At 35.0% G+C, this 27396-nt stretch overlaps 2 protein-coding genes across 6 annotated transcripts in view; one reads left to right on the forward strand and one right to left on the reverse strand.

The window, feature by feature from the left end:
• Positions 1-27396, forward strand: part of wash (WASH complex subunit washout) — a 44400-nt gene that overhangs the window by 15267 nt on the left and 1737 nt on the right. For 4 of the 5 annotated variants that reach the window (XM_069836966.1, XM_069836968.1, XM_069836969.1 and 1 more), the window contains 5 exons: positions 2437-2651; positions 4691-5004; positions 11870-12007; positions 15050-15121; positions 17132-19041. In XM_069836966.1, the coding sequence (XP_069693067.1) occupies positions 2437-2651; positions 4691-5004; positions 11870-12007; positions 15050-15121; positions 17132-17260 (868 nt within the window). In that variant the 3' untranslated portion in view covers positions 17261-19041. Of the gene's footprint in view, positions 1-2436; positions 2652-4690; positions 5005-11869; positions 12008-15049; positions 15122-17131; positions 19042-27396 lie in introns of those variants that run through there. The other variant, XM_069836967.1, reaches the window with a different exon arrangement.
• The window catches only part of LOC138707483 (endosome/lysosome-associated apoptosis and autophagy regulator family member 2-like), a 57786-nt gene continuing 52294 nt past the window's right edge, over positions 21905-27396 (reverse strand). The window contains exons 15-16 of the mRNA XM_069836964.1: positions 24845-25099; positions 21905-24757 (exon numbers count right to left, since the gene is read on the reverse strand). Of these exons, the coding sequence (XP_069693065.1) occupies positions 24713-24757; positions 24845-25099 (300 nt within the window). The 3' untranslated portion in view covers positions 21905-24712. The remainder of the gene's footprint in view (positions 24758-24844; positions 25100-27396) is intronic.

Here is a 27396-nt window from a genome sequence, read left to right on the forward strand (position 1 = left end):
AATTTGAGATTATGCCTTGACAAAATAAAACGAAAATGTAGTTGATTGCTAGTAGCTGTCTGGGATATTGATATTTAATTTTCTCCTTAGTTTCCCCAATATAAAGTCACTAAATTAGGATTATTCTGTTCACCACTGTTAAGTTGACTGCACTCCAATAGATGTTCTTTATTTAAAGTTGCATTTTGCTTCCTTCACAGTAGGCAGTAGTTGTCCTTAATTAGTTTCAGTCTGAAGAGCTAATCTGTAAGACAGTCACTTCCAACCAACAATTATCAAAATTGATCTGCAACTATTTTTCTTGGTTTCATCATAAGATATTTGTGTATATTTTTTTCCCCGGAGTATCAGCAATTTCATTCCCTTGTAAGGTCAAGGTCAGATTTGTAACACTTTTCCGCTATGTTTCTTGGTGAAAGTAGTAATCATCTTGGTCTGAGGAATTTGAACAATGACGTGTGTAGGTACAAATTTTATGTCCAGTTTGCAATGAGGTTAGAACTAGATTACAATTTGGAACAGTACTTCGGATATTGTCATGTTTACAATATGGACTGACTATGAGTATTGTACTTTGTCTCACATTTATCATATGCCTTCTGAAGAAATGGACTAACACCATACTTACAACATGATGAAAAATTCTTATTATTCCTGTTACCTAATATTGGTGCAGTATGTTGAAAGTAATAGCACAGTCTACTATATACAGTCGCGAAGCTCAATATGTGGTAAAAATGCAAACATGGGTAGTTGCCCACCACTAGGATCGCTACTATCGCCTCATCATCGCAGATCTCTCTCCTAGCAGACGACAAAATATGTTACACTTTCGTTGTCGTGTTCTTTTGGAAAAATTAACACCTTCCTTCCATTATTGAAATATTAAATGCATAAAGTTAATTTATCATTTTAATGAAGTATAATAAATTCCACCATAAACTCGAAGATACCTGCAAGAAATAGGTTAATATTATTTTTGTTTGTGTAAAACGAACTGAAATTTACTATAATCGCTTCACTCATTCAAGATTATAGCGATAATTAACTATAAAACCAATAAATATTAATTTGCATTTCCCTTTACAGCAATAATAATGGAAATATGAATTAATGGAGTAACTTACGCGTACCGGTACTTGTAGTGTAGGCTTACGTAGTTAACAAAGTGGGATGAGGTTAAGCAATAATAATCACACCAGAATTGGAAATAAAACGTGATCAATAAATTTTATTGTAACAGACTTTTTCTACGTCTCTAGTAAAGCAACAAATAAAAATAACAACAAAATTAACAGCTATAATTAAAAACATATCCTTTGAAAAAAATAGGCCTAAGCAATAATAATCCCACCAGAATTGAAAATAAAATGTGATCAATAAATTTCATTAAAACAAACTTAAATTTTCTACGTCTCTAGTAAAATATTATTATTCCAATTATTGTATTTTAGCCATTAACATTTTAATTACAACCAATAACGAACATTTCACAAGCATCAATGTGAAATATGCAACGAGCTAGCACTCGATGGAAATACGACACAGTCCAAAGTCGACTGTGGACAGTCTATTTTTTCTAGTTGCTAACCGCTTGGAGCGCTTTATCACGAGATTTGCAAAAAATCACCTCAAGCTTCACGACTGTACATAGTAGACTCTGGTAATAGATCAATTTTGGATATGATTGTCTGGTTACTAGTGCCACGACATATCACTAAAAGACTTTGCTGAATTCTGCTACTTTTGACACTGTCAAATTTCATTTCTGAGGTAGAGGCATCTGGAAAGTGGAATTTATTACTCTCAGTGATATGCTTATATTGTAAAGCTAACAGAGTTGAATTTTGATTTGGGCGGCAAATCTGAGGCATGAAAACTTCAGTTTTACTTCCCTTTCAAAGCAAGACATGCCAAGAATATTTATTAACCTTAAAATTGTATTCTTCTCTGTTGTGTTAGAGCAAATAAACCGCTGATCTAATGGCATACATAGTTACCACATGACCACTTGATTTTGCTCCTTTAATTCCCGTGCTAATTTAAAAAAATAAACAATTGAAGGGGTGAGAATGATACAGTCCTAAGCCACACAGACAAAACATTATTGAAGTTTCAGTGTCCAGTGCTATTAGGTGTGGTATCATAATTTCTTCAGAGTATACTTACCTAATTTGTTGAGTAATTTTTATGATATTTTACTCATTTTACTCATATGTATAAGAAATTAATTCGCACAAAAAACATTTTTGTTAAAAGTGTGGCTTTGGACTATCTCATTCTCACCCCTTCAATTGTTATTTAAGAAGCATCTCTTTTGTTAACAAAGATACATGTTACATTTTCCAGTAATATAATTTAAATAATAATTAATGTTCGATAAGCAGAAAGTGAATAGATGGTACTGTTATTTTAATGTCACTTTCATAACTCTAGATACAGGCAGTATGTTATGTTGGATCCCTTGGGAGCTGTGACCAAGACTCGCAAAGCTTTGGAAGATGAAGAGGAACAGCGTATGGAAGCAGCCCCCCTCTCAATATCACAAAGAGAAATGTTGGATCATCCAGCAGGGGAAAATTATTTCTATTCTCCTGGTCTTGGAGAAGTGCCGCAAATAGATGTTCCTCTGGACCTGCCCGACCTTCCAGGTAATCTTTCGTGTTACATTGAACACATACAGTAACAACTTTATGAAATAGAAATTCGAGCCATTCAGAAGTACACCGTTCATTTTCTTTTCCAAGTTTTCACCTATATTGTTCTGAATGACTAAGTTATCATTCATTTTTTTATATATGTCTTGTGAACAGTACGCAAGAAATGGAAGGTGCGTAATTTTTTTCACAGTATGTACACTAACAGTATGAACTACTAGTACTACTTTTCTTAAAAAAGAGAATTTGACTTGAAAATTTTGATTTAATTGAAAAAATATGACTTTACATTTTTACAATATTTATAAATGCTTCTTTCAATAACGAAGTTAAAATATGAAGTGCACTAACCATAAGGTACTGTCTTAGTTAAAACCCCAGAATATTTTTTATGATTCTTTTGTTTTAGTCTCTTTTTTTGGTCATTCTGAGATAGTTTCTTAAAGTTGGTTATGAAAAACAGGTCATTATACGAAAAATTTACATTTTTAAATATTTCCATGTACGGTCTGGTAATATTATTTCATCTCTTTAAAAAGCTATTCTGTAAAATGTAGAAAATATTGATGAGTGCCTTTTTCTTGTGCATCCTACATTCACCATGCAGTCTCAATGACAATGAATAATGCATGCATGTGAAAACGTCATTAAATTGAATAATTAATATTTAAGTAATATAATCATCGTTGTTATCACTGTTGCCATTAGTGCTGTCACCAACATTGCCACCACAATTGTCACCTAATTTCATGGATTGATTCTTTAGCCTGTACTGTCAAGCACACTTGTAATGAATTTAAGAAGAAAAAGAAGGCAGGAATGCCCCTCTGTCTCCCTGTGATGTTCTCTGCCACCTTCTCAGATCGATGGCATCTGTTCACAATTCACGTACTACACCTTTTTGCATTCTAATATTGTCCTGAAGTTCGCAACACTGTATGTACTCCAACTCACCAAGGTGCCATCTGTCCGAGGGAGCTACACTACCTGATGTGGTGTAGTATGCTGTGGCAACCCCTACGCCTCCCTGGGAACTGTGTAGCTCTCAGTGAGCTCTATACTAAACAAGAGGTACCACTGCAATGCTCTTTCCTGTCTGAAAACATGACTGTAGACGCCATGTTGGCGAGGGTATTGCTGTCTCTTTTTCTAACTAATGTGTTTCAATGAGTCCTTCGTGAGGTTCATGTAGCACATGTGCAGTAAGCAATAAAAATACTGTTATTGTGTACGATAGCATTCACTGCAAGAGAGACAAGGACAAAACTATGTTAGAAAGAGATAGCAATATGCTCAGGTGCTCAGCATTCGCGTCACGATTTTGAAGCATTGAGTTGTGCCTCCAGTTTAGTATAGAGCTCACTGGTAGCTCCCCAGACAGATGACATCTGTAGGAAAATCACTGTACGATGTCTGCCGAATTTTGTCGATCTGAAAGTATTGGAGATTATATATGAAGTTGAAATTAATGAAGGGGAAATGAGTCCGAGGTTCAACACCGAAAGTTACCCAGTAATTTCTCTTCAAGTGGTTAAGGGGAAATCTCGGAGAAAACCCGAACCAGGATTTGAACCGAGACCCATTCATTTCACAATCAGGCATGCTAACCATTACTCCACAGCTGTGGATGAATTTTACCATTAATGACATTCTGTAACATGCATATGTGAAGAACTCAGATTTTTTTTTTTTTTTTTTTTTTTTTTTTTTTTTTTTTTTTTTTTTTTTTTTTAAGGTGGGGCACTTAAAACGCAGAATACATTTTACCTTAAAAGCAATATGAGTATAATGATTTTGGTCAGGTTTTTGTGTGAAATGGCCTTATAAATGTTGTATATTCACTCTTCAAATTAAAAACAGAGTTAGGTTACAAATATGACACAGAAGGACTCTCATTTTCACTTTAATTCTGAAGAAAGCTGTGCTAAGGAATTTTACGACCCTAAAATTCGCTGTCCATATTTCAACTCATAAATGGAGAATGATCATTGATGAAGATGTTAATAGTTGGTATTTAAACTATATATTTACAGGTGTTGCAGATGACCTAAGGTACAGTATGGACCTGGGACCAATGATTGCCCCATCTGTGTCAACAACGCCTGCCATACCAGAGTTACCGAGCTTGGTGCCAGAAAGCCCGTCCTCTCCTCCGCCACCTCCTCCCCTTAGTACGGCTCCACCACCGGCAGCTCCTGTTCCTGTTGCATTCCACTCTCCACCACCACCTCCACCTCCCCCGCCACCACCACCTCCACCTCTTGCTCCAAGTGTTCCAACTGAAAGTGTGCAAGAAACCACACCGAGAAAAGCTCATTCAGAGGAACCTGTCAAAACTCCAGTTACAGTAAGTAATAACCATCCTACAGGGAAGTGGGTAGCAATGAAACAAAAGCTATTTGTGTTGTCAATGTGCTAAATGGTGTGGAGACACAGTGTATCAGAAAGCTGATTTATTTTACTTTAAATGTTAGGGAAATATGTGGAAGAAAAGCTGTTCTTTATCAGTTATCATTCAAATTCAGTAATTTTTAATCTGGATTCTGTTAGAATAATTCTGACCTCATTTTATAACTACTACTTGGGACAAATAGGAATACCGCTGCTCCCCGAGGGCTCCACTATCATGTTTATATGTGTGTTAGGTGGGAACGGAGAGTGGAGGGGAAGAGAGAGAGCATGTACATAACTTGCAAAGATGCAGTAGCCTACCTACCCGAGACATGTAAGAATAACTCGGAGCGTGCGCTGTGTTTTAGGGATACATTGTGTGTCCGAAATGATAGCTTTCTCGCATTATTTTGCTATGTTCCTCACCGATTTTTCACTCTTCCCTGTTTTTGCTGTTCTTTCCACAGCTCTTTTCAGAGGAATAGCTAGACCACTCTTTTTTTCTTTACAGAATTTAAATACATTATATTTTATCTTTCTACTTTGTGAACGTATTTCCCCACGGTTACTTTCTAGGCGGAGTGTCCCTGTTTCAAAATTACACACAATGCTACCACTATGTATAAAATACTTCCGAAGCAGTGTTGCCAACCATACAATATGGATCGTGCGTGTGCAATTATTTGGTATCATGTATGATCCGCGGATAGTGCGTAAAATGTAGGATCCTATCGGCAAAGAGGGTAAAATATGTCAAGTGGAGAGGATTTTAAATATTTATTACAATGAAATTTTATATATACATTTCTCCAGTATTACGGGTATATTTCATTTATACATTTATAGTAGTTTCTGCATGTAGTACTTCTGTATTACAATTACTGTAGAAGTCGACTGTCGCAAAACATATATCTGTAAACATTGCTCTCTTATGTCTCCAAGTCCAGGTGACATGACAACTTGATCTTGGTAAACATTATTATAGCGACAAGGAATCACGTAGTGTCCATTACTTGTGGCTATTCAAAAATGATGTTGACAAACATTCCTTTGTTTATTTCCAAATATCTCAGAGAAATGGTCTCTCCATTCCTCTCAATAGTCTAAACATAATTACTGTAGCCACGTAAGCATGTAATAATAATAAGTTGGTTGTAATGTTTTGAGAACCCCATAACAGAAAAAGGAAATAAACAGATTCAATATATGGGCCTATTGTGTACATACACAGGAACAAGGAACAGCCTGTTATATATGGTACTTGCTTGTGCCAATCGTGTTTCGTCATAGTGTATGGGCAGTAAGAAATAAGATGTCATTGTGCTAGGTTCTGACGTGAAATAGTCTCAGTGGAATCAGAAGACAGTGATAGTGGCCCTAGTAAGTCCTACATGCAGTGTACCTGAATATACAGGACGGAAATAAAATTGTAGAAAATTATGGTAAACAATTCCTAAATTTAAAGCTTGGTTTTGCTCTGATGAAACAAACTGTAAAAGGGCTAGATGTAGGTTCTGGCTCTTCTGTTCCTGCTGTTGTTGATCCTTCTGAAGACCCTCCCAAGGTACGGAGTACGGAGACAACAAAGTGTTTAAAAAATCATTTTATGCTCGACCATGCCGAAATGTACTAATTATACACCTGGTAGCAGTCCTTTAATGCATGTCATTAAAGTACACCTACTCATTAAAGTACAGGTCTACAGCCAATGATAACTCAGCTTACATGTGTTCAGCCAATGATAACTCAGCTTACATGTGTTCAGCCAATGATAACTCAGCTTACATGTGTTCAGCCAATGACAAGTCAGCTTTGTACCGTTATAAAACCGCAAGCATAGATTATTCTCGGATATGCAATCGAAAGAGAATTAGCGAAAAGTCGCAGAGGCTGGAAATCCAATACTGTCGCAGAAGGTTATGTTCTGTTACTATAATAATTAGCGTTAATTGTAAATAATATTCAAATAAATTCAATTTGTCATCTCGTTTTTCAATGTCGAATTCAATAATCAAGGTTATAATATTATAATATTATCAAGTTTAACGGGATTACACAAGGTCAATGACATTATTGTTCCTCGGAAAAAATCAATACTTTCGCGTCTGCGCACATCTCACAATTCACGACCTAGAACAAGATCACTTCCGATCTTGTCAGATACAAATAAAATGCATGCATCTGAATACCGGTAATTTCAAGTTAGAAATATGGTCGAGCATAAAAAGTCGTATGAAACTCGCCTATAATGGTAATTAAGAAGCTCGTATGAAAATTATGAAACTCGCGCATACTCGCTTCTTAATTACTACCATTATAGGCTCGTTGCATAATGTACTATTATGTGCTGATATTCAATTTTTAACAATTATTTCCTTATAAGAATTTAAAAAAATTGTTTAAATAAAACGCTGTGGAGGAAGTTTAGATAAAATCAAAATAGGCCTATTTTATATGTAGTGTACGATCCTCCAATCAAAAGTACGATAATTTGGAACCAATTGTGCAATCCAGTCAAGCCTGTACCACACAGTGACAGAGCAGCAACTGATTGCATCAATATTTGCTGTTGAGTGTACTCCAGTGGCGGCTGGCGGTTTGAAAATATGGTGGTGCGCAATGGATATCGAAGAGGAGTTAAACATACTTTACTTTAAAGTTTAAAACCGTGTATACCTGAGGGTGTATACATATAAAGCTAATTTATATGCAATTAATAAGTAAAATGACTAAATACAAGCATACCTATTTATACAGAAAGTCCAAAAGTGGAAGGGGTCATGGGCGGAGCTCTCTATATTGCGATTTACCCTCATGAAAAACATTTGAGCACAGAATCGTCATCAGAATGTTACCAAGTACCAAGTGCAACGTTTTCGTTCATAAAATTCAAATGCAGCTTTCGTAGGCCGTCGGGAGATAGCAGCACTTATTGTCAGAATGACAACTCTTAGAACTTTAAAGCAAAATACAAGCTCCTTTATGTATTGTGCCGTTTGTGTGCATGCAGATTGAGAAAGTAATATGCGAAATATGCGACTGTTCGTTGCCAAAGCCGAATGAATACATTTTTCATCCTTATTACTTCGGACAAATGTCTAGTTGAAACAGATACTTTCCCCGTGAATTTAGTTTCTTCTGCACTGACGTTGGTGTCCATGCCAGGGAGTGCGACCAACCGTTCTCAATGAGGAAAGCAGTAGACCACGCCTCTAATCCTCCTGTCCCCGCATTAGCCACACATCTCAATAAACTACCTTCCCTAGGTTTTCAACATCTTTGCAAACCAAGAGGCTCGAAGGCTCCTGCAGACATACAAAACAAGATGCCAGCTGCAGATAGTCATGAATGAAAATTGTAAAATAAAATTATATTTTTAATAGTCACAAAGCCGGGAGATTAGGAACATTACTGGGGGGTGTACAAACCTGCAACTCCCTTGAGAAGCCGCCACTGGTGTACTCCCTATATTGCAGCACAGTTGAGTTGGTTTAGAAACAAGCCACCGGTAAAGATAGCTGTCCTGAGTAGTAAATTCTTTAATGAAAATAAATACTTTTTCGTGCTTTAATTAATGTGCAAATTACGTGGTACAGCATTACTTTTGTTTCAGTACACTGTTGATTTGATAGTGCTTTCAAATCTTCTTCAGTAGAAATGACTACCTGTTCTTCAGAAATATTGAACTCCTTCAATGTGTTACTCAATAAATTATAATTACTAGTTGATTGCTCTGACACATCTAGGTAGATTCTGTTAACCCAGTAGAGGTTGCTATCTACAGTATAACTCGGATGGTTGCATACCCGGCATTTTTCCGAGACTAGCACAGCATTGGATTTTTTCTTGTATAACTTTTGGAAGACATGAAATATCGAGCTGAAGTGAAAACGCATGTTTCCTTAAAACTTGGGGGTTTCTTTTGATGTATCATAATATACAGTTTATTTGGAAAGAATGTTCATACCTGCTTTAAAAATTCCCAGCCCTATTTATGTTCAACTGGCGTTTGTACTGCAAAATAAATGATTTGATTTTATTTTAGGAAGGGGTGAGTTACCTGGCGAAATTTCAGCATTCACAGAAGATTTAAAAGGAAATAATAAGTCCGAATAAGATTAGAATTTCATTGACTTTACGAAGGCATGATGGTAATTATTCCGTCACAACTGAGCTACTGGTCTGTGAAATATTTTCTGTAGAGAGTACCCTGTATTGTTCGAAAAAAATTCTCCTAGCTGGTAATAGCAAACACTTACAATGTCAGCTAGAGAGAGGGACAAACTTGCAACTCCTTCAATTTTGATGTTATTGTCATTTGAATTTGATACTGAGCAAAATGCTCATTTAGCAGCCAGCACTGGGTTAAGACCTTTGTGGACTCTTCCAGGCTAGAATGTGAAGAATTTCATTTCTCAAGGATATATGCAAGGAAAAATTAATTACTAGAGACGGGAGAAGATAGGCGAGAATTATGATTAGCAGGTTTAAGCTTTTATGTGGGTGAAAAATGGCCTGTAAATGTTGACTGAAGCTCCCTCATTCGCCAACGAGATTCTTTTAAGTAGCGTATATATATGACACAGTTTTCCAAACTTTATTTCTCTTTCAAAGCAGTTAAGTTAGACTGGAGTTTTGTACCAAGTTTAAACAGATACTTTCATGGGTGTGATCATAGGACAAAAAAATCGAAGTCACTAAAATTATAGATGTAGGTGAATGAAAAGGGGAGCTGACATCCATCTACAAAAGTTGTCAAGATGCTGATGACAATAACATTCATACTTCCGACTACCCTAATCTTCTTCTTCTTATTCTTCTTCTTCTTCTTTGGCACTACGGCCCTTGTAGTCTAGCCTTGGCCTCCCTTAGGATCTTGGTCCATTCCTTTCCAACCAGAGCCTTCTGCCTCCATCTTCTCACGCCTAGAGTCCTTAAATCTTCCTCCACTCCATCCAACCATCTTAGTTTCTGTCTGCCAATATTGCGCCTACCTTCTGGTTTTGTGTTTAGAATCCTTTTTGGTATTCTCTGATCATTCATCCTGATTACATGTCCTAACCATTCCAACCTACGGGCTTTGATTTCAGCAACAATATCTGGAGATTTATATTGAGTTTTCAGTTCTGTATTATATCTAATTCTCCAGTACCCATTCTCATATTTAGGACCATAGATTTTCCTTAAAATTTTCCTTTCCCATGTCATCAGTTGTTGTTCCATTTTCTTCGACAGAGTCCAAGTTTCACTGCCATAAAGCACAATTGGTCTTACGACTGTTTTATATAATGTAAGTTTTGCTTTTTTACTTATGCATCTTGCTCTCAAACCCTACTCCTAAGATAACACTTTAAATGCATATATATTACGAAATACGCCTGATTAAAGCATTACATCAGTTTGCAATTGGCATCAAAATAGCAGGACCATACATAGAGGAAGTCTATTTTCCCCTCCATAGGCTACTTCCATAAGAACCACATGGCTTTAGTGAGAGCCACAGATGACTCTGAAACAGGCTGTCTGACATTTCTGTTCTAGAAGAAATCATACAAAAGATTTTTTCGCCCTTAAAATTTCATTACCTTTCACTAGATTGGGATCCATGAACTTCAGATTTTAAGGTAGTCTAGACACAGTGTTGTAATAATTAATAATGGTTTTTTTATTGATATATTAAATATGAATTTGATGTTAGCCTTGTCAGTCAAGTCCTTGATGTGAAGTAAACGTTACACCTGAGATCTGTCTACACAGAGGAAGCGGCAGCTTGAACTGTTAATGTAACCTCCACAGTTTGTGTATAAATCAAAGAAAAAATTTCTCATGATGGAGTTAAACTAATTGTGAACTCAAGTTTGTGAAAATACATGAGCAGATTTAGCAAGTAGAATAGAAAGAGATAGAAGACGTGGATAAGCTCTGAAATGACTCAAAAAAGGGATAACAAATATAAAACATTTGTTAATAAATACAAAGAAAACTATTCTCGTCAGCAGAACACCCATTAAATGCCAACAGTTATTATAAATTACTTACACTTTCCTTTTCATCATAGTAGTTTGTCTATATCTGTATGCTTCCTGTCGAGTTTGGATGAGACTTGGTTGATATTTATCATGCATCTGAAAGCAGCACAGTCTGGCACAACAGTCCTTTTGGGTCACTATTAGGACTGTTTGGGAGTCACGTGCAACCACACTGCCTGCCTGCTTGTGAGGAAAGGTTAACGGCAGGTGAGCGATATCGTGCGTAAGCCCACTCACGAAGGTAAACAGTTATGGGCAGGCCTGAATGAGGTTTTGCCTGTCTCTGGTTGTAACTTCTATGGGAATATCACAGAAGTATATATTAGAGAGAAGGGGTTTTGAGACTACAAACTGAGTTGACTTAGCTCAGAAACCAGTGTGAGATACCACGAACAACAGGTGGCTGTAGAACTAATAATAAGTTAGTAGGTTAGTAATAGTGGAAAATTATTAATTATACATTACTATACGACAAGGTTATTGAAATTACAGTATTACTACATTTAAAGACAGACCTTGTTTTTAAAGAAGAGCACAAATTCATCAAATTGAAAATGACGTCTAAGAGAGTTAATATTCTTTTACATTGTTCTATAACGCAGTTTGGTTAAATTTACTGCAGAAAAATACATTCATAAAATGCTACATTATTAGTTGGGAAAATTTGATAATAATCAGGTAACAAATGCTGCTGATGAATTATTATTATTATTATTATTATTATTATTATTATTATTATTATTATTATTATTATTATTATTATTATTATTATTATTTTAAACTTTATTTCAGAAACCTGTTTTATCAAACGATTGTAGTGGTGATGCCCGTGCAAATCTTATGGAAGCTATTCGTCAAGCTGGAGGTTCTCAGAAAGCAAAACTGAGATCAGCAAAGGAAATAAAGATTGAAGCAAAGAAGAAGAAACAGGCAAGTTATATTATTTTTAATGGAAAAATGCTCAATATAATATGTTAAGTACTCTTAATTATAATTTACTTACTTACTGGCTTTTAAGGAACCCGGAGGTTCATTGCCGCCCTCACATAAGCCCGCCATTGGTCCATATCCTGAGCAAAATTAATCCATTCTCTATCATCATATCCCACCTCCCTCAAATCCATTTTAATATTATCTTCCCATTTACATCTCGGCCTCCCTAAAGGCCTTTTTCCCTCCGGCCTCCCAACTAACACTCTATATGCATTTCTGGATTTGCCCATACGTGCTACATGCCCTGCCCATCTCAAACATCTGGATTTAATGTTCCTAATTATGTCAGGTGAAGAATACAATGCGTGCAGTTCTGTGTTCTTAATAATAATAATAATAATAATAATAATAATAATAATAATAATCAAATTTTAGTCACTGACCTTCCATAACTTCATTTAAACAGCACATGAATATTTTTCTATTGATCGATTTTCTTTAAAATTTCAAGAATTTTTAGTAAGTATGAATGAAATGTTAAGCAACTGAAATGATGAAAGTTATACTTCACTTATAACTAATCCCCATTTCAGTTTGGTTGATAGGCTTTCCCCTCTACTCACACTCTTTACCATCCGTGAAGGGGAAGATGCTACTGTCTATCTTACTAACATTCGACTAATTGACTTTGAACATAGTGAAAATTCTTATTATTGAAGATGCTTACCGGTAATCTATATTTCGAAAATCTATACTAAGCGTTTATATTTCATTTTATTGTTGTTTATATTAACTGGCACATTAAAAAGCTACTGACAGCAGAAGATAAATGTTTTCTTCACTGCTAGTTGCTACTCTACAGCATAAATGACGGAACAATCTGCACTGTGCCACTCCCCCCTGACTTCATAATACAAACTAGCACCCCTTTATTTAATTAATTATTAGTTGAAAATTTTGTAAAAACGACACTAAAATATACTGAAACATGTAATTGTCAAACATCTGTGTCACTGTATTTTATATCCATTTATGTACTTTATTTAATATTTTATTTTCTTGTGTGTACAACTTGGGGGGTGCAGGTATAAGAAGTAACAGCTACCGGTCTGTTATACTGACGGACTCAGGGCAAGTAGAAGGGGAAAGAAATGCCTTCGCATCCTCTCAACTTGTATGAAATTTCGTTTAGTCCTTTCACTGACTTCACAACAAAATGATTCCTCTCCTTAGGCCACGGCATTTGAATGAAAAAAGTGGCAAAATGTGTGGCAAATAAGGCAAAGAAATTGTGATCCTTGCTTGAAAGCTCGTATGAGCCATTTACATACGTATCGGTAACAGGACAAATAGAACCTCGTGTGAGTCATGTGAACTGACTAGTAAAGCAGTAAGAATACGGAAACGAGAGTTAAATGGGCTGTGTCGAATATCATTCTGAGTGCCCGACTCGTGAGTAAAAGAAAGATGCTAGGTATGTAAAAAATCTTAGCTTCCATTGTTTAAAAGTCAAGCATTTTTTTAAATTAAATGCAAAGTCTAATTCTCGGTCATTCACTTCGGTTTTGAAAATTCCTCCCTGATGGTACCTGTGAAAATGAGGAAATGTCCGGGAAAATGAAGATGTTAAAAATGTCATCTTTGAAGCTGGTGAATGCTTTTAAATAAAACTAGACAGGGGTGAAGCGTCAGGGGAGACAGGGTAGACAGAGTGTACCCTAACATTTTGTGAACGAAAAATTTTCTAGTTCATTTAGTTATTCTTTTAGAATATTAATTATTTCCAAATACATGACATTATTGTATTTCCCGCTTTACCTATTTTCAACTCACTTCGGCAATGCCCGCGCTGCAATCTGTTACACTAAGCATGTTGCTATAGTAGACAAAAGTAGACACTGACTGGTCTGTCTATTTTCCTTTTGAATTTCAAAGCTTTCTGATAGAGCAACACTAACGCTATCTGGCTGTGAAACTATGACTTTTCTACAGCGAGATTTCTCTGCCCAGTGGACAATTGCACCAGCGTTTGTTCTTGCTCTCATTGGCTAGTATTTGAATCTCAGTAATAAAGGTGCTCTTATTGGCTACTATCTCAGGCATGCTTTTAATGTAATTAATTTGAATTTACTTTATTATAAGACACATCTAAAATAAAATATTGATATAATAATATTCAAATACGAAGTATAGCAAACTTACAACTAATACATAAATGATAGCATCAAACCCTTCAAGTACATGCCTTTTCTGGCCCGCCAATATTAGTTACGGTATTATAACGGAAATGGACAGTTTCTTATTTAGAGAATTTCAAAGTTACGAGTGTGGTGTAGGATATGAGAACAGGCGGATTGAACTCATTTACAAGAATATTATTTAAGGTGAGTTGTAAAAAAATCTATTTATTTCTTATTTCTCTTATTAAATCCACATAACAGTGAATTATATTACTATTTGTATTCTAAAAGTATGTTATTTAGCAGTTCCCCACTGCCTATTTAGTCTATATTTAAAAATAAAACGAGTGCATATAGGGTTATAGGTTGTTATAGTGTTTGTCCTAGTTTTAAATTGCAGTCATTAATATAATAATATGGAAAACAGATCTGTTTGCGTCGAAAACAAAATTCCATACATAATAATATGATTGAAATAGGTTAAATAAATAAAAAAAATAAATATCTGTCTACCCCCTTACTTAGCTCACGCTTCACCCTTAAAGCTAGGTATTTTATTTTTATTCTCAATGCAATAACTATTAGTGAGAATGTTGAGTGACCATCCAAGAGATTCTTTTTAGACTATCTTGTGGGCCACAAGATGAAAGTCACTATTAGCAGCTGAGAGCAGTTTAAGTACCACTTAATAATATTTTAATTCATTCACACTGTATTTGCCATACATTCTTAATATGATTTTAATTGAAATTTCTAATTTTGCACTCCAGCAAGTGTTAATATACGTTAAAATAGATAAAATTAATTTTCAATTTAGTATTATAATAGATTGGTTATATCACAGATCTTGATTTTCCAGGAGCAAAAGGCAATTGGAGGTGGAGGGGACTTAATGGCTGACCTTCATGCCAAGCTGTCAATGCGAAGAAAGGTGCGTATTCTTTTATCTTGCATCTGAATTTTTTCGTGTATGGTACAACCTAAACTGTAGAAATATATTGCTGAAATAAATGGATTGCAAAACGAACGTGATATTACAATTTTTCTCATGTAAAATTTACAGAAATGATCCATGATAATGGAAGAATAAAACACTGGCCTTTAGAGTACTATTAAGATTTGTTTAACATGTTTCATATTATAGCTGTAAAGCAATATACAAATACCATGGAATGTAAATAAATGCAATACAATATACCACCACCACCACCACCACCACTTCCGGTATAGCACTGGCCTTCTGTGCTCGAGGTTGCAGGTTCGATCCTGGCCCAGGTCGATGGGATTTAAGTGTGCTAAATGCGACAGGCTCATGTCAGTAGATTTACTGGCATGTAAAAGAACTCTTGCGAGACAAAATTCCGGCACACTGACGACGCTGATATAACCTCGGCAGTTGCGTCGTTAAATAAACCATAATTTAAAAATTTAATTTCCTGTGACCTGTTATGGTTTCAATCTGTTGTTTTGACCTTCATGGACCCTGATAATCCAGCAGTGTGACAAATTACATTGCTGAGGTGGAGGCAGCTATATGTCTGAATTTATTACCCCAAATCAGACTAGCACTGTTGAAATTTGATGTGATGGAACAATTTTGCCTTAAGTCCCCTCATTCAGAACAGGATTCTTATATGGGCCTCCAGCTTTACTTCCCTCAAGTGGAAACCATGCTAGAGATTTTTATAGTTATTATGCTCTGTTGGGTATGAATATGTGAATCTGGGCTCTAATGGCAAGCAAGGTAAGCACTACATCACAGAGGACAACCTATTACAATAATGAACAGCACATTATTTTCTTTAAATATACCTTATAAATGAAAGGCACTTCGTAACCTGTTTTAATTGTATCCCATTGATGAGAACATGTAAAGAATGCACTGTTAGCAAAATACTGGGTGTTCATTTCAAAGTGTGTCATGACGTCACTGTTGTGAGTCAGCGATTTGAAGCGAGTTTCAGCTTTTATATCAGAGAAGTTGCCTATTGTTCAAGGTGTTCAATCTGAACTTGAGAACATATACGGTATAACTTGAACGTCGTAGAACAGATGGCGGCCTGTACGCTCTGTGTGCTACCATAACCTCTTTCGAACTGTGTTTTGCACAGGCAAGTCGTACGCAGGTATTTGTTATCATCGGTTGCATAAGGCAACATTCCACAATACAAATCAAATGCTCCATGTCCATGTTGACCATCGAAGTTAATGTCAACAAATATGTACTGTAAGTAATCGTCTTAACCCTCTCCACATATCCCGACAGTAAGAAAAAACTCACCTCAGTACATGTTTCCAAACAGTTCACATTCCTACCAATACAGGCGTTACCATACATATCGGTAAGTACTTTTCAGAATGAACGCCATACTTGCTAGGCAACTTCTCTGGCACATACGTAATACGCCTCTGTGAAAGTGTAGGAAGATTGAATTCTCTAGGCTCAACGACTAGCCACACGACAGCATACAGTGAGCCATGACACACTTTGAACTGAACACGCAGTATCTACTGTCATCTTTCCATACCAAAGAAGTGAGTTTGAATATTGGAGAATAGAAGTGTAATTTGTGATGAGTAAAAGCAGTGTTGGGCAGTTTTCCCTGTCATCTGTGACTATTCCACCACTTCTTGACAATACATGATCATTTTTATCAGCAGTGGAGGAAGCTGTAGGAAGTTGCTACACCCTGTCATCTTTTGACAGGATCAGTACCATGAAATTCTGTGCTAAATATTAAGTAGGCAATTCTAAAATTAACAAAAGCATCTGACATATCTAGCACAGTGAAATGAGACATTTACAAAACTAAATGTTTTATTGTTTTATTTGTATTCAGTGGGTCCTGGTCTTGGCTGACAAAATGATTGTACCTGCAATATATTGTAGTGTCAGTCTATGCAGATAAAAAAAGTAATTAATATGCTATTATATTTACAGGGTATATCCGGCCTGAACAAACCAGAAACTTCAGTGAGTGGTGCCATGGAGAAGGTTTCAGCCATGATTCCACCCCCATCACTGACAGATCCAAGTTCAAACACTGAAGATGACGAGGAGTGGGATTAGCAAACAATGTCTTCCAACCCACAATGCAGGCATGAGTTTAGTTGAAAATTAATTTATTAATTGCATTATTATCATTTGAAAACCTCAGGGGAAAAACATGATAAGCACCATTTTCCTCTTTTTTCAGGAGAGCAATTTTGAAGTTCAAAACTCTCTCAAACAAATCCTTGTAATCCAGTCGGTTTTGTTATTTGGTTTTGTGGTTAAGTATGTGTTGTTACAATTGTCTTAAGCAATGAAATAATTTTCTTGTTCGTAACATGAGTTATATCTCAGTCTACAGCAGAACTTTGTCGAAAGCAGTTGATCGTGAACAACACTCCACCTAGTCAAAATAAAAAGGTCTTGACCTGAGTTAGAATTTAGGAAAAAGTGAAGTAGCCTACAGATAGGGAAGATGGAAGGGTGAATATAAGTAATTTCAGAAAATGATAAAGTTAGTGAATTAAGAAGAGAGGAAATGAAGTTCAGTACAGGAGTGAAACAGGGTGAAGTACCAATGAAGAACCAGATTTTTGTGAATTTAAGTCGAAAGGTAGAAGCATCAGCGAAAAGATAAAGGAGTTGATAGCAGAGAACAATAAATTAAAGAAGAAAATGAGTGACTGCGATTGTAATATGAGGAAAAAGAACTTAATAATTTTTGGCGTTGAAGAAATGGGGGACGAAAAGGAGATGGAAACCTTGGAAATTAAACGACATGTGTAGAATGATCTTTAATCTGGAGTGGAGGGATGAGGATGTCAACCATTCGTACAGACTGGGGAGAGACTTCTATAGACCTATCCTTCCGAGCTTTAAAAATACAAGAATAAGGGAAATTATTCTGAATAACAAGAGATAGTAAGTCAGGAGTGAGAATAGAAGCAGATATGTCAATTGAAGACAGAAATAGAAGAAAATGGCTACTACCTTATATGAAAGCAGCAAGGTCGAAAGGACATTTCGCTAAAATATACGATAATAAGCTGAAAGTGAATGGTAAATTTTATGATCTGTAGTTTTTAAAAGACATGTTGGTTCAGAAAAGTGTGAATACAATTAATAATTATTATATACAATATATTTTTCAGTCAAATACACTTTTCAATTTGTGAGGTCAGATAATCTGTTACATCACAATATTTAATACAAAGTCACTAATATTTTCGACTTTAAAAAGTCATCTTCAGGTGCATGAAATGCAAACAATTTTAAAATAAGGTGATAAGTTGATCTAACAATTAATAATATAGTAAGTAATGCACGTGCTGGCATTTACAAGCATATAAGTTTCGTGCCTCTTGAGGTAAACCGTACATGGTAAAGCTGAACACTGATGCTAGATTCTCGTATGTATATAAAACAAGGAAAAGGCACAGCATGATATTAACCTTATACAATTAAGGCTAAATATTCTCATTAGGTCATATCATTAAAATTAAATTTGTACAGTTTGATGTTAACTATGTTAAAATGTTAAATATAATGTATAAATTTAAAAGGGTGTGATGCAAATCCTGTGGTAGGAGAACACGCAGTCTAATTCGTCGTGGTGAATGCCATATTTGTATAGTTGTTCAGTTGTTTGCGTCCAGACAAGGAGGCGTGTTTCACCAGACGTTACATGTTTACAGTATTTGTGTATTTGACTGAAAAATATATTATATATAATAATTATTAATCTTTAGTTTTGCTTAAAGAATGAAGAGCACCCTGAATTTGGATTACAGTCACTGAAGAGAAGCACGAATGTGAACAGCTAAGAGATTCCAGTTGGGAAGAGGTCAATTTTGCTGAGGGAAGAAACAGTAAGTCAGCCGACAGTCGAGGGTAACCATTTAAACCAAGAGAAAGAACAGGAATGGTGGAAAAAAAATCATCCCAACTCCAAGGACGGAACATCAGATAGTTGAAGGTCACCACACGGCAACTGGAGATAGTAACGAGATTGAGAACCCCATGATGACGAACGAGGAAGTATAAACATGATGACTCGACATAGAGAGGGAAGCAATGTTGAACTGCAGAGTAAGAGGAAAGCAAGTCTGCTAAGAAAGCATTTGAATATGAGGATGAACGGCACAAGTAGCATGGGAAAAGGAAAGAAGACGAGTGATGGGAAAAAGCTAATCCAGGAGGCGGGAAGTGAAAATGGAGGAGGAAGTGATAGTAATAAGGGTGTGATTGAAATAAGTAATTTAAAAGACTCAATGCAGTGTCTATTGGGGATATTGGAGAACTATAATAATAATCCATGGTGCTACAGCCCGCGAAGGGCCTAGACCGACCAGCCGGCTGCTGGCCTCACGCCCACATGCCGAAGCAGAGGTGGACGATCATCCAATCGGAATGGAGGTACCGTGTGGTTAACATGATGATCCTCCCAGCCATTATAGCTGGCATTCGCAACCAGATTTCGCTACCTATCGTAGCTCCCCAAGTGCATCACGATGCTGGGTGTGCACCGGTCCCATACACTGGCCGAAATTTCATGAGAAAATTTCTTCTCCCATGAGGACTCAAACCAGCGTGCATTCCGTAACAAGAGTCCTAGGCAGGATGCCTTAGACCACGACGCCATGGCGCGGGATGGAGAACTATAGGTTTACTACAAATTATAATAGGGCATAACTTAAAACAATCTCCCTCTTTCTCTCTGTCGTACAGAAACACATGCATACATCAATAAAACTACGTAACAGTGCTAACAGAAACTTTTTATATGAAGCTTACCTTCCTGAAGATATCATATGAGATGTAAATTCTAATTATTTTATTCAATCTCGTCTAAGTTTACACATTATACCGGGATCACTTTTCTTTTTTCTGCATTTTTGTGCAATATGTTATTCATACATCTCCAAGTGACGGCCTGAACACCTGCAGACTTCTAACACTTGAGTACAGGCTGTTACAAAAGAAAACTTACAGTGCTTCCATTCCTCAAATGAAATATAGGAATTCTTATACATTTAGAAATTTAAAATAAATATTAACGTCCAGACACATGATCTGAAGACATTAATTCATCAATTTAAGCACAGAAACTTAATCATAAACAAAAGCAAAAACCATCTTTTGAATTCAATATTTTCTAATGTGAATAGAAAAAAAAATGAGGTCAGATAAGTTTGGGGGGGGGGGCAGTGCCCCTCACCCCATAACTCCGCCTATGCTCACAGATACAATGCTGATATAAAATTTATGAAATACAATAAATGAAATGAAAATGGAAATGATTCCCCTGCATTTTCTCTGATAATGATGATAATAATAATGATGATAATGATGCTGATGATGATAATAATAAAGCAGCTCTTATATATCCCAATAGGTCCAAAATCCAATCTAGGACTACCTTCAATCACTGAATGATCTCGAAGAACATAATGAAATTCAAATCAAGGCAGAGATCATTGAATTACTCTCAAGAAATATTCAGGCAAGTCATTAGAAAGTGAAGGGGTTTTTACTGCAAAGGCAAGTAAATGTACATAATGAAGTGAGGGGAAATCAACTCAGATTTTTTAATACTATAACTGAATATTGTACAATGAGATATCTCTGCAAAATAGGTACCATTATCGTCTGGATCAGGGTTTATAGACTGTGTAATATATGATGAAACAATACAGGAATACCATCTTGGAATGGCGTAAACTCCTAAAGCACTTAGGACATCAAAACAAGTCAATAGCTTTCCAGCGGATACCTTCACACGTTGGACTGTTTGGCAATGAAATGGTAGATCAACTTGCTCCCCTCACCCCCAAAAAAAAGCACTAAAACCCAAACAATAATCTAACTCCAAATCAAATCTCTACAGGAAGATTGAAGAAATCAAGAAAGCATATCAAATGGAAAAAACGCAATAAAATATTACAGCTGCCAGAGGGAAGTCATGGGAAAAAATTTATGAACTATCAACGGAAGTAAAATATAAAGGCTGCAAGGAAGCTGTAGCAAAATTGAGATTGTTGTCAGGACATGACTGTCTGGCGCTCACCATCTACACGGGATAGGCATATACCAATCCAACAGATGCGTTTTGTGCAACAACCCTGACCAAATCATGGACAAACAACACCTTCTGTTCTGCCCAGCCTTAAACCCAACTGCACAACAGACTGAGGAGCTTGTTAGCTTGTACTGGAAAGCTAAAGAAAAAATGCGATCGTCAATTCTCGCCATTGGAAAGTAATAATAAATAATAATACAAGAAATCTTACTTGACTGAAGTATTAGCTACTGATTGGTACAGTAACAACACTTCAGTTTTGGCTTAATGAAATCAAGTGACTAATTTGACGTCTCATTCAGAGGATTGTTTCACTTCATTGAAAATATAAGGTTGACTGAGGTACTATACAGACAGTGGCTGTCACACACATTTAAATCCAATTTAATCCAGTCGATTCTTACATGCCTGCATTTAACACAAATCCCAAATTGTACTGTGTAAGGGTCCGAAGAAGAAGAAATTTACTTATTACAGATATTACTGTACAAGAAAGGAAAATTGCCGTACATATTTACCACATATTTACTATCTACCATTTATTGTGACTTACAGATTAAAAAGGAATCTGGAAGGATATGATGGTGGAAATGTTATTTGATACATGAAGAATGGTTATTTTACTTCATGAATTAAAAATATAATGAGAAAGTATGTGTCATTTGCATGACACCGTTTATTATGTATATAATATTACACCATTTAAATTGGTCAACTTCATATTTGAAATTAACCAAATTGTGCTTAATAACATTAATGAAATTGTTTTATATTTCTGATTTTCATATTTGTCTTAGGATATCTCTTAAGCTGATTTATTTCCATATTGAAATACTGTCATGGTTTAACCTTTTGCTAATTGGTGTCACAATATTGTTCATACATGACATTTGTAAGCATATTCTTTTTTGATATGCAAGTTGATCAATCTTACTTTTTTCACAGTTCACAAGTAAATGTCTGTATTGATATTACTTATTAAAATTATGTAAATAAATTCGAATAATTATAATAACTGTAATACATAATTTCATACTTAAAATACTATAAATACTGGAAAATAAAATCACCACCTTGAAAAGAGAAAAGATAGATGAAATATTTCAATAGTACTACTCAATCCAAGTTGTACATTGTATAAAATGACACTTCACTTAGAGCAATTGAAATCACAGCATTTGTCCATTATTGAACATATGCAATATATTAATTACGGTTAAAATAACGTTGTCTGAAGTGGATTTTAAAAATACCCATTTTAAATTCTGAGAAATGGCAAGTCTACGTCACTTTAAGTAGATTGCAATTTTTATCACCTGTGATGCATACTAGAAATATATCTATAAATAATTTATTTGAAATATTAAGAACAGAAACAAAAAATGCATTTCCTTTAGTAAGCAAGTGCTGAATATGGAAGAATTAATATACTTTATATTTTATGTTTTCCTATAATTACGTACAGGAAAACAGAGCACTGAGACGAAACGGGAAAGGGATCATAACATATCAGAGAAACAATACACATCTTCATTTCTTCGAATTAGGTCCGTAACTCATCAAGCAGCTTGTTCACCCACCGGCCCAACAAAGAACCTGAGGCAGATGTAAGGAAAATTACACATCTGTGCTCATTAAATCACAAAACAGCACAGAGCATGAAAGCTCAGAGCAAACACTGATGTCAGTCTAAAGGTTTACCTTTGAGACAGTTCGAATTTAAATGACAAACTACTGGAAGTACTGAAGGATCTAGGACCGCAGCTAAAATAATTTTTCTCCTATAATCATAGCAAGAAAGATGAGAAAGGATATAGAACGTCCAGTCTCAAGAATTAATATTACCATTCATGTAGATGATTGTTACTATGGTGCCCTTATTTCAAATTAAATTCATGAATGTTTTGGAATTGCTATACATATTTCCTGTAACCTGTAATGATTACTCAAATTTTAAGGCTCTATATGTATACGGTATCTATAATTAAATGCAACTTTTACAGTCTCACGCTTGTAGACAGTGAACAGTTAGCGATTACATAAAGAAGTGACATGTAAATTGGAAATGTGCATCATAAAATCATGGTTTGCGGGGAAGTAAACAAATTAATAAATTCGTTTGCCTAGTAAAAATATAATGAAATCTATGAAATCAATCGAAAATTGGTCTATTTTAAAAAGATTTCATTTGATGATGATGATAAGGTTTTCTGATCAGCAATCATATGCAAATGTAAGTGGTCAAAAGAAACCATGCTACACCATTTCTAAAATAGCAAACAAAAAGATATTATAGTTACAGACTTTAAAAGGAATTTAAATAACTGATGGAGTAGAATTATTCGTCTGTTTAATCTTGCAAAATTTCAACAACTTATGCTGTATATATGCGCTTTTAGGCTTTCACAGTGACTGTGATCACAATTAAGCTTTTGGATTTCAGGATACACAACACCCAAAAGCTTTGTTGTGAACTTATATACATTTCCGAGAATATTTAGAAAGGGTTTAATGTGTGAAAACTTAAAAAATGTAAATAAAATAAAACAGATTCTTGAAAATATGTTGATATGACCATTGTATTTAAAAGTCATTCTGGTATTCAGAATGCATTTCAGATATTTAAATTTATGTCTAAAATTTTACATGATATTTCCTATAACCTTTCCGATCTTCTAGCATAAAGTAACTGGGCATTATATGCCAAAAATATATAGAAGCTCTCTTGGTAAGTATCTAAAATCTAATTAAATAGGTTATTTTGTACCTGTGGTATCTAGTAAGTACTACTGGATTACCGAGATAGGAAGGTCAAGCAGTCTTGTTTTTTCTCACCCATTCCAAAACACTTTCTTCATTGAAAAAAAATCTTTCTTTACTGTGCAGGAATCTGCTGTCACCATTAGTTTATGTTAGTGTCTGGACCTTTCAATCAAAATAGCTATGATTATGGATATTATGAGTCTTCAGATATGTAAACTTTCAGGCATTGACATTTCCAAAATAAAGGAAACACAATTGTTAAGATCACTGATCTTCTTAAAAAGTGAATGAAATCGTTTCCTAGAGTATGCATTAAATTCTTGAATTGAAATTTTCGGTGTTATGTAGGACTATATCTTCAGGTAATGAATGTTGAGGAAGTAAATTCTACAACAATAGTATTGATAATATTGTGAAGAAGGCAACAGTTCTTTCTCGCCATAACAAATACAGCAAACATTCTAACATTTCTTGGCACTTTAACATTTTTCCCAGTAAGTTTATTTCTGGTCTTCCTGTCTGCTACATGACCGCATAAACAGGCTGGATAATAATTTGTCTTGTCCAACTGCAATCATTTGGGGATTAAGTATTTAAACATCAATTTCTTTTATATATCTTATATTGTGATGTCACAGTCCAGAACTTCCAATGGTCCCTCTGTGCAGTTCTAATATGATCCAGTATTTTTATTTTGTTAGTTGAATGGTCTCAAATGGATTTCCAGACTCACTCTGAAAAAATAAAAAATTAAAAAAAGATTTAAATAAAGTTGTACATGTTACATTAGAAATTACCTGTACCTTCATATGAATATTTACCTTGCCAGTCATAGCTTTGATGCGGTTCAATATCCCAGCTGTAAGAGGCTGGCTGAACTGAATTTCTTCCTCTTCCCCATCATCAAGTGCACAGCTTTCAGCTGGAGCAAGTTCTCCTTCACCCTCTCCATCCCGCCCTCCTGCTGACTGCACTAGTTTCATATATTTGTACTCCAGACGTTGCGTTTTCTTCCAGAAGTACAGCATGAGACCACACAGGAAGAGGGCAAGTGCCACTGTCACAGCGATAACTATCTGCAATGTCACACGAGTTACTTTTGTAGTCTTTCTTTCTATAAATTCTCACGTACTCTAAAGGTACAGATCTGCCAAAAAAAAAAAAAAAAAACTTTTTAGATGCTGCTTCTTTCTCCTGTGGAAGTTCAACTATTCTCCTTTTGTTGAGAGAAACATTGACAAAATATTAATACAAGTTGAGCGTTCCTAGTGAAGCGATAAATGAGGAGCCTGATGCTTTCTTATTGGTTAAAAATCCATAATGCTGTTTTCGTTTATGATTATGGATGTGATTTTGTGGTACTTCTTAAGGGGACACGCTACTGAGATTTCCAATCTCCACAATTTTGATTGTAAGTTTTTGAAATTTTAAAATCGAATACATGTTGATGAGTTACATGTGCACAATTATTTTCAAAATTTTATGTTGAAAAATGTACTCGGAAAAATATAAAGAAGTGTTTATAATTTTAGTAAACAAATATCTGGGTCTCATATAAAGATAATTTGTTTCTTAAACTTTTAAAATGATGCTAAGACTACCTACAATGAAATGGTGCATGGGTTTGTTCCTAGTCAATACAGTTCATCAGTAAAAAAAAATTAACTTTTAACATTGACCAAAATTGACGAAAACTCAGTAGCGTATCCCCTTAAGTGCTCATTTTATCATGATTTCGGTGAATATTTCGTGAAATTATGAAGATTTGGGTTAATATTTCGTGGAAATATCAGCATACAGCATACAAAATTAATAGTATGTACAACATGTAGAAATCGTATTAAGTTTTTTGACTTGTTCCATATTCTAGCTGTGAAGCAATGTATGAATACCATGGAATGTTAATAAATACAATACAATAAAATAGAGTTATTAATTTTAATTGTTATAACGTTTCTGATACTTTCAATATTATGAACATTAAACTGCAGAAACAAATTTTTTTCTTGAAAAGTATGCCTGCTTCTAATCATTTAACAGTTTACACATATTTAGAAAATGTATTGAAAAATACCCTGACCAATTCACAAACTGGGGCGAGTTCAATCTGATTCCAAGCAGCAAATCTTACACCTGTTTGCTATCCTGCTTTAGAGTATAAAGGCTGAGAATAGTTTCAACATTTGAACATGATAAACCAACTTGTCGATCAGGTAAAATATCTTTATATATCGAAAATTCTCTCTCACCATCAGTGTTTGAGACAGAAAACCACAGCACTCGAAGACATGTTGAAGCAAAGCTGTTGTGATCCTCGTCTGAGTCAAGGAGCATATAAATTGGCACTAGTATGCAAACTCTTCGGTCTCTGCAAAGACGTTGTGGGATCACTGTTTACAGCCGACTCAAAGCTTGAGAAGACAGCCAAATTCAATTTTTTATTTCATTTGGAAGGATTGTGTTTGTTTTCACTATTATTTCGTGGGGGAAGAAAAAAAAACAAACAAAAAAAAATAATTTTCAAGTACTAATTTCTTGACTCTGAGGCTATTTCATTGAAATAGATTTCGCTGATAAATGTAATTAATTTTTGTAAGTTTTTAAACATTTCACGTATTTTGTTAATACAGTGAAACCTGTTCAAGATGGAAGTGACATGGTCCTAATTTTTTTTCCGTTATGGACAGGTTTCCGTATTATTCAGGTGTGACATTAAAATGGAATATTTTGTCATTCATATACATGAAAAACAAAATGGCATGCCACAAATTATAAGAAGTACAAAATATTCCATTTAACACTAATCACATTAAATCAGCTTTCTGTCACTTATTCCATTGGTGAATCATCTTGATTAAAATCTCATTTTCTGTATAAATATTATCGTAACTCACTCATTAGTCATTAAACATTACTAAAGTTTACTAATCTCATTCTATTTAATATCTAACACTACACTCTAATACTGTACTGCATATCACTACATTATTAATTAATTGGACTAGAAGCCATCTATTAGAAGACTTGAATTCTGGTTTATTTAATTTCTTTCCCAGTTCAATAGCTTGCTTTGCAGAATAGATCCAGAAATTGGCTTGTTCTTTGAAAGATCATGAAGAACTCACTCTCACAACAGTTCATTTATTTTCACATAAACATTTGCTTTCTGGTTTCTTTTTTGTCACCAATATCGGTCTCAAGCCACTCACTCATTATGATCTTTAATTTTTAAAGTGTTACACCTGAGTTTTCCACTGAACTTCAACATTAATTCACATAGACTTTGTTTCTAATTTTCCTTTATCTCGATAACTTTTACTTCATCACTTAATGTTAACACCACATTTTATGCAACTTTTTTTTTTAACCTGAA

This window comes from Periplaneta americana, chromosome 10 (assembly GCF_040183065.1).
Source record: "Periplaneta americana isolate PAMFEO1 chromosome 10, P.americana_PAMFEO1_priV1, whole genome shotgun sequence".
NCBI classification, from domain to species: domain Eukaryota; kingdom Metazoa; phylum Arthropoda; class Insecta; order Blattodea; family Blattidae; genus Periplaneta; species Periplaneta americana.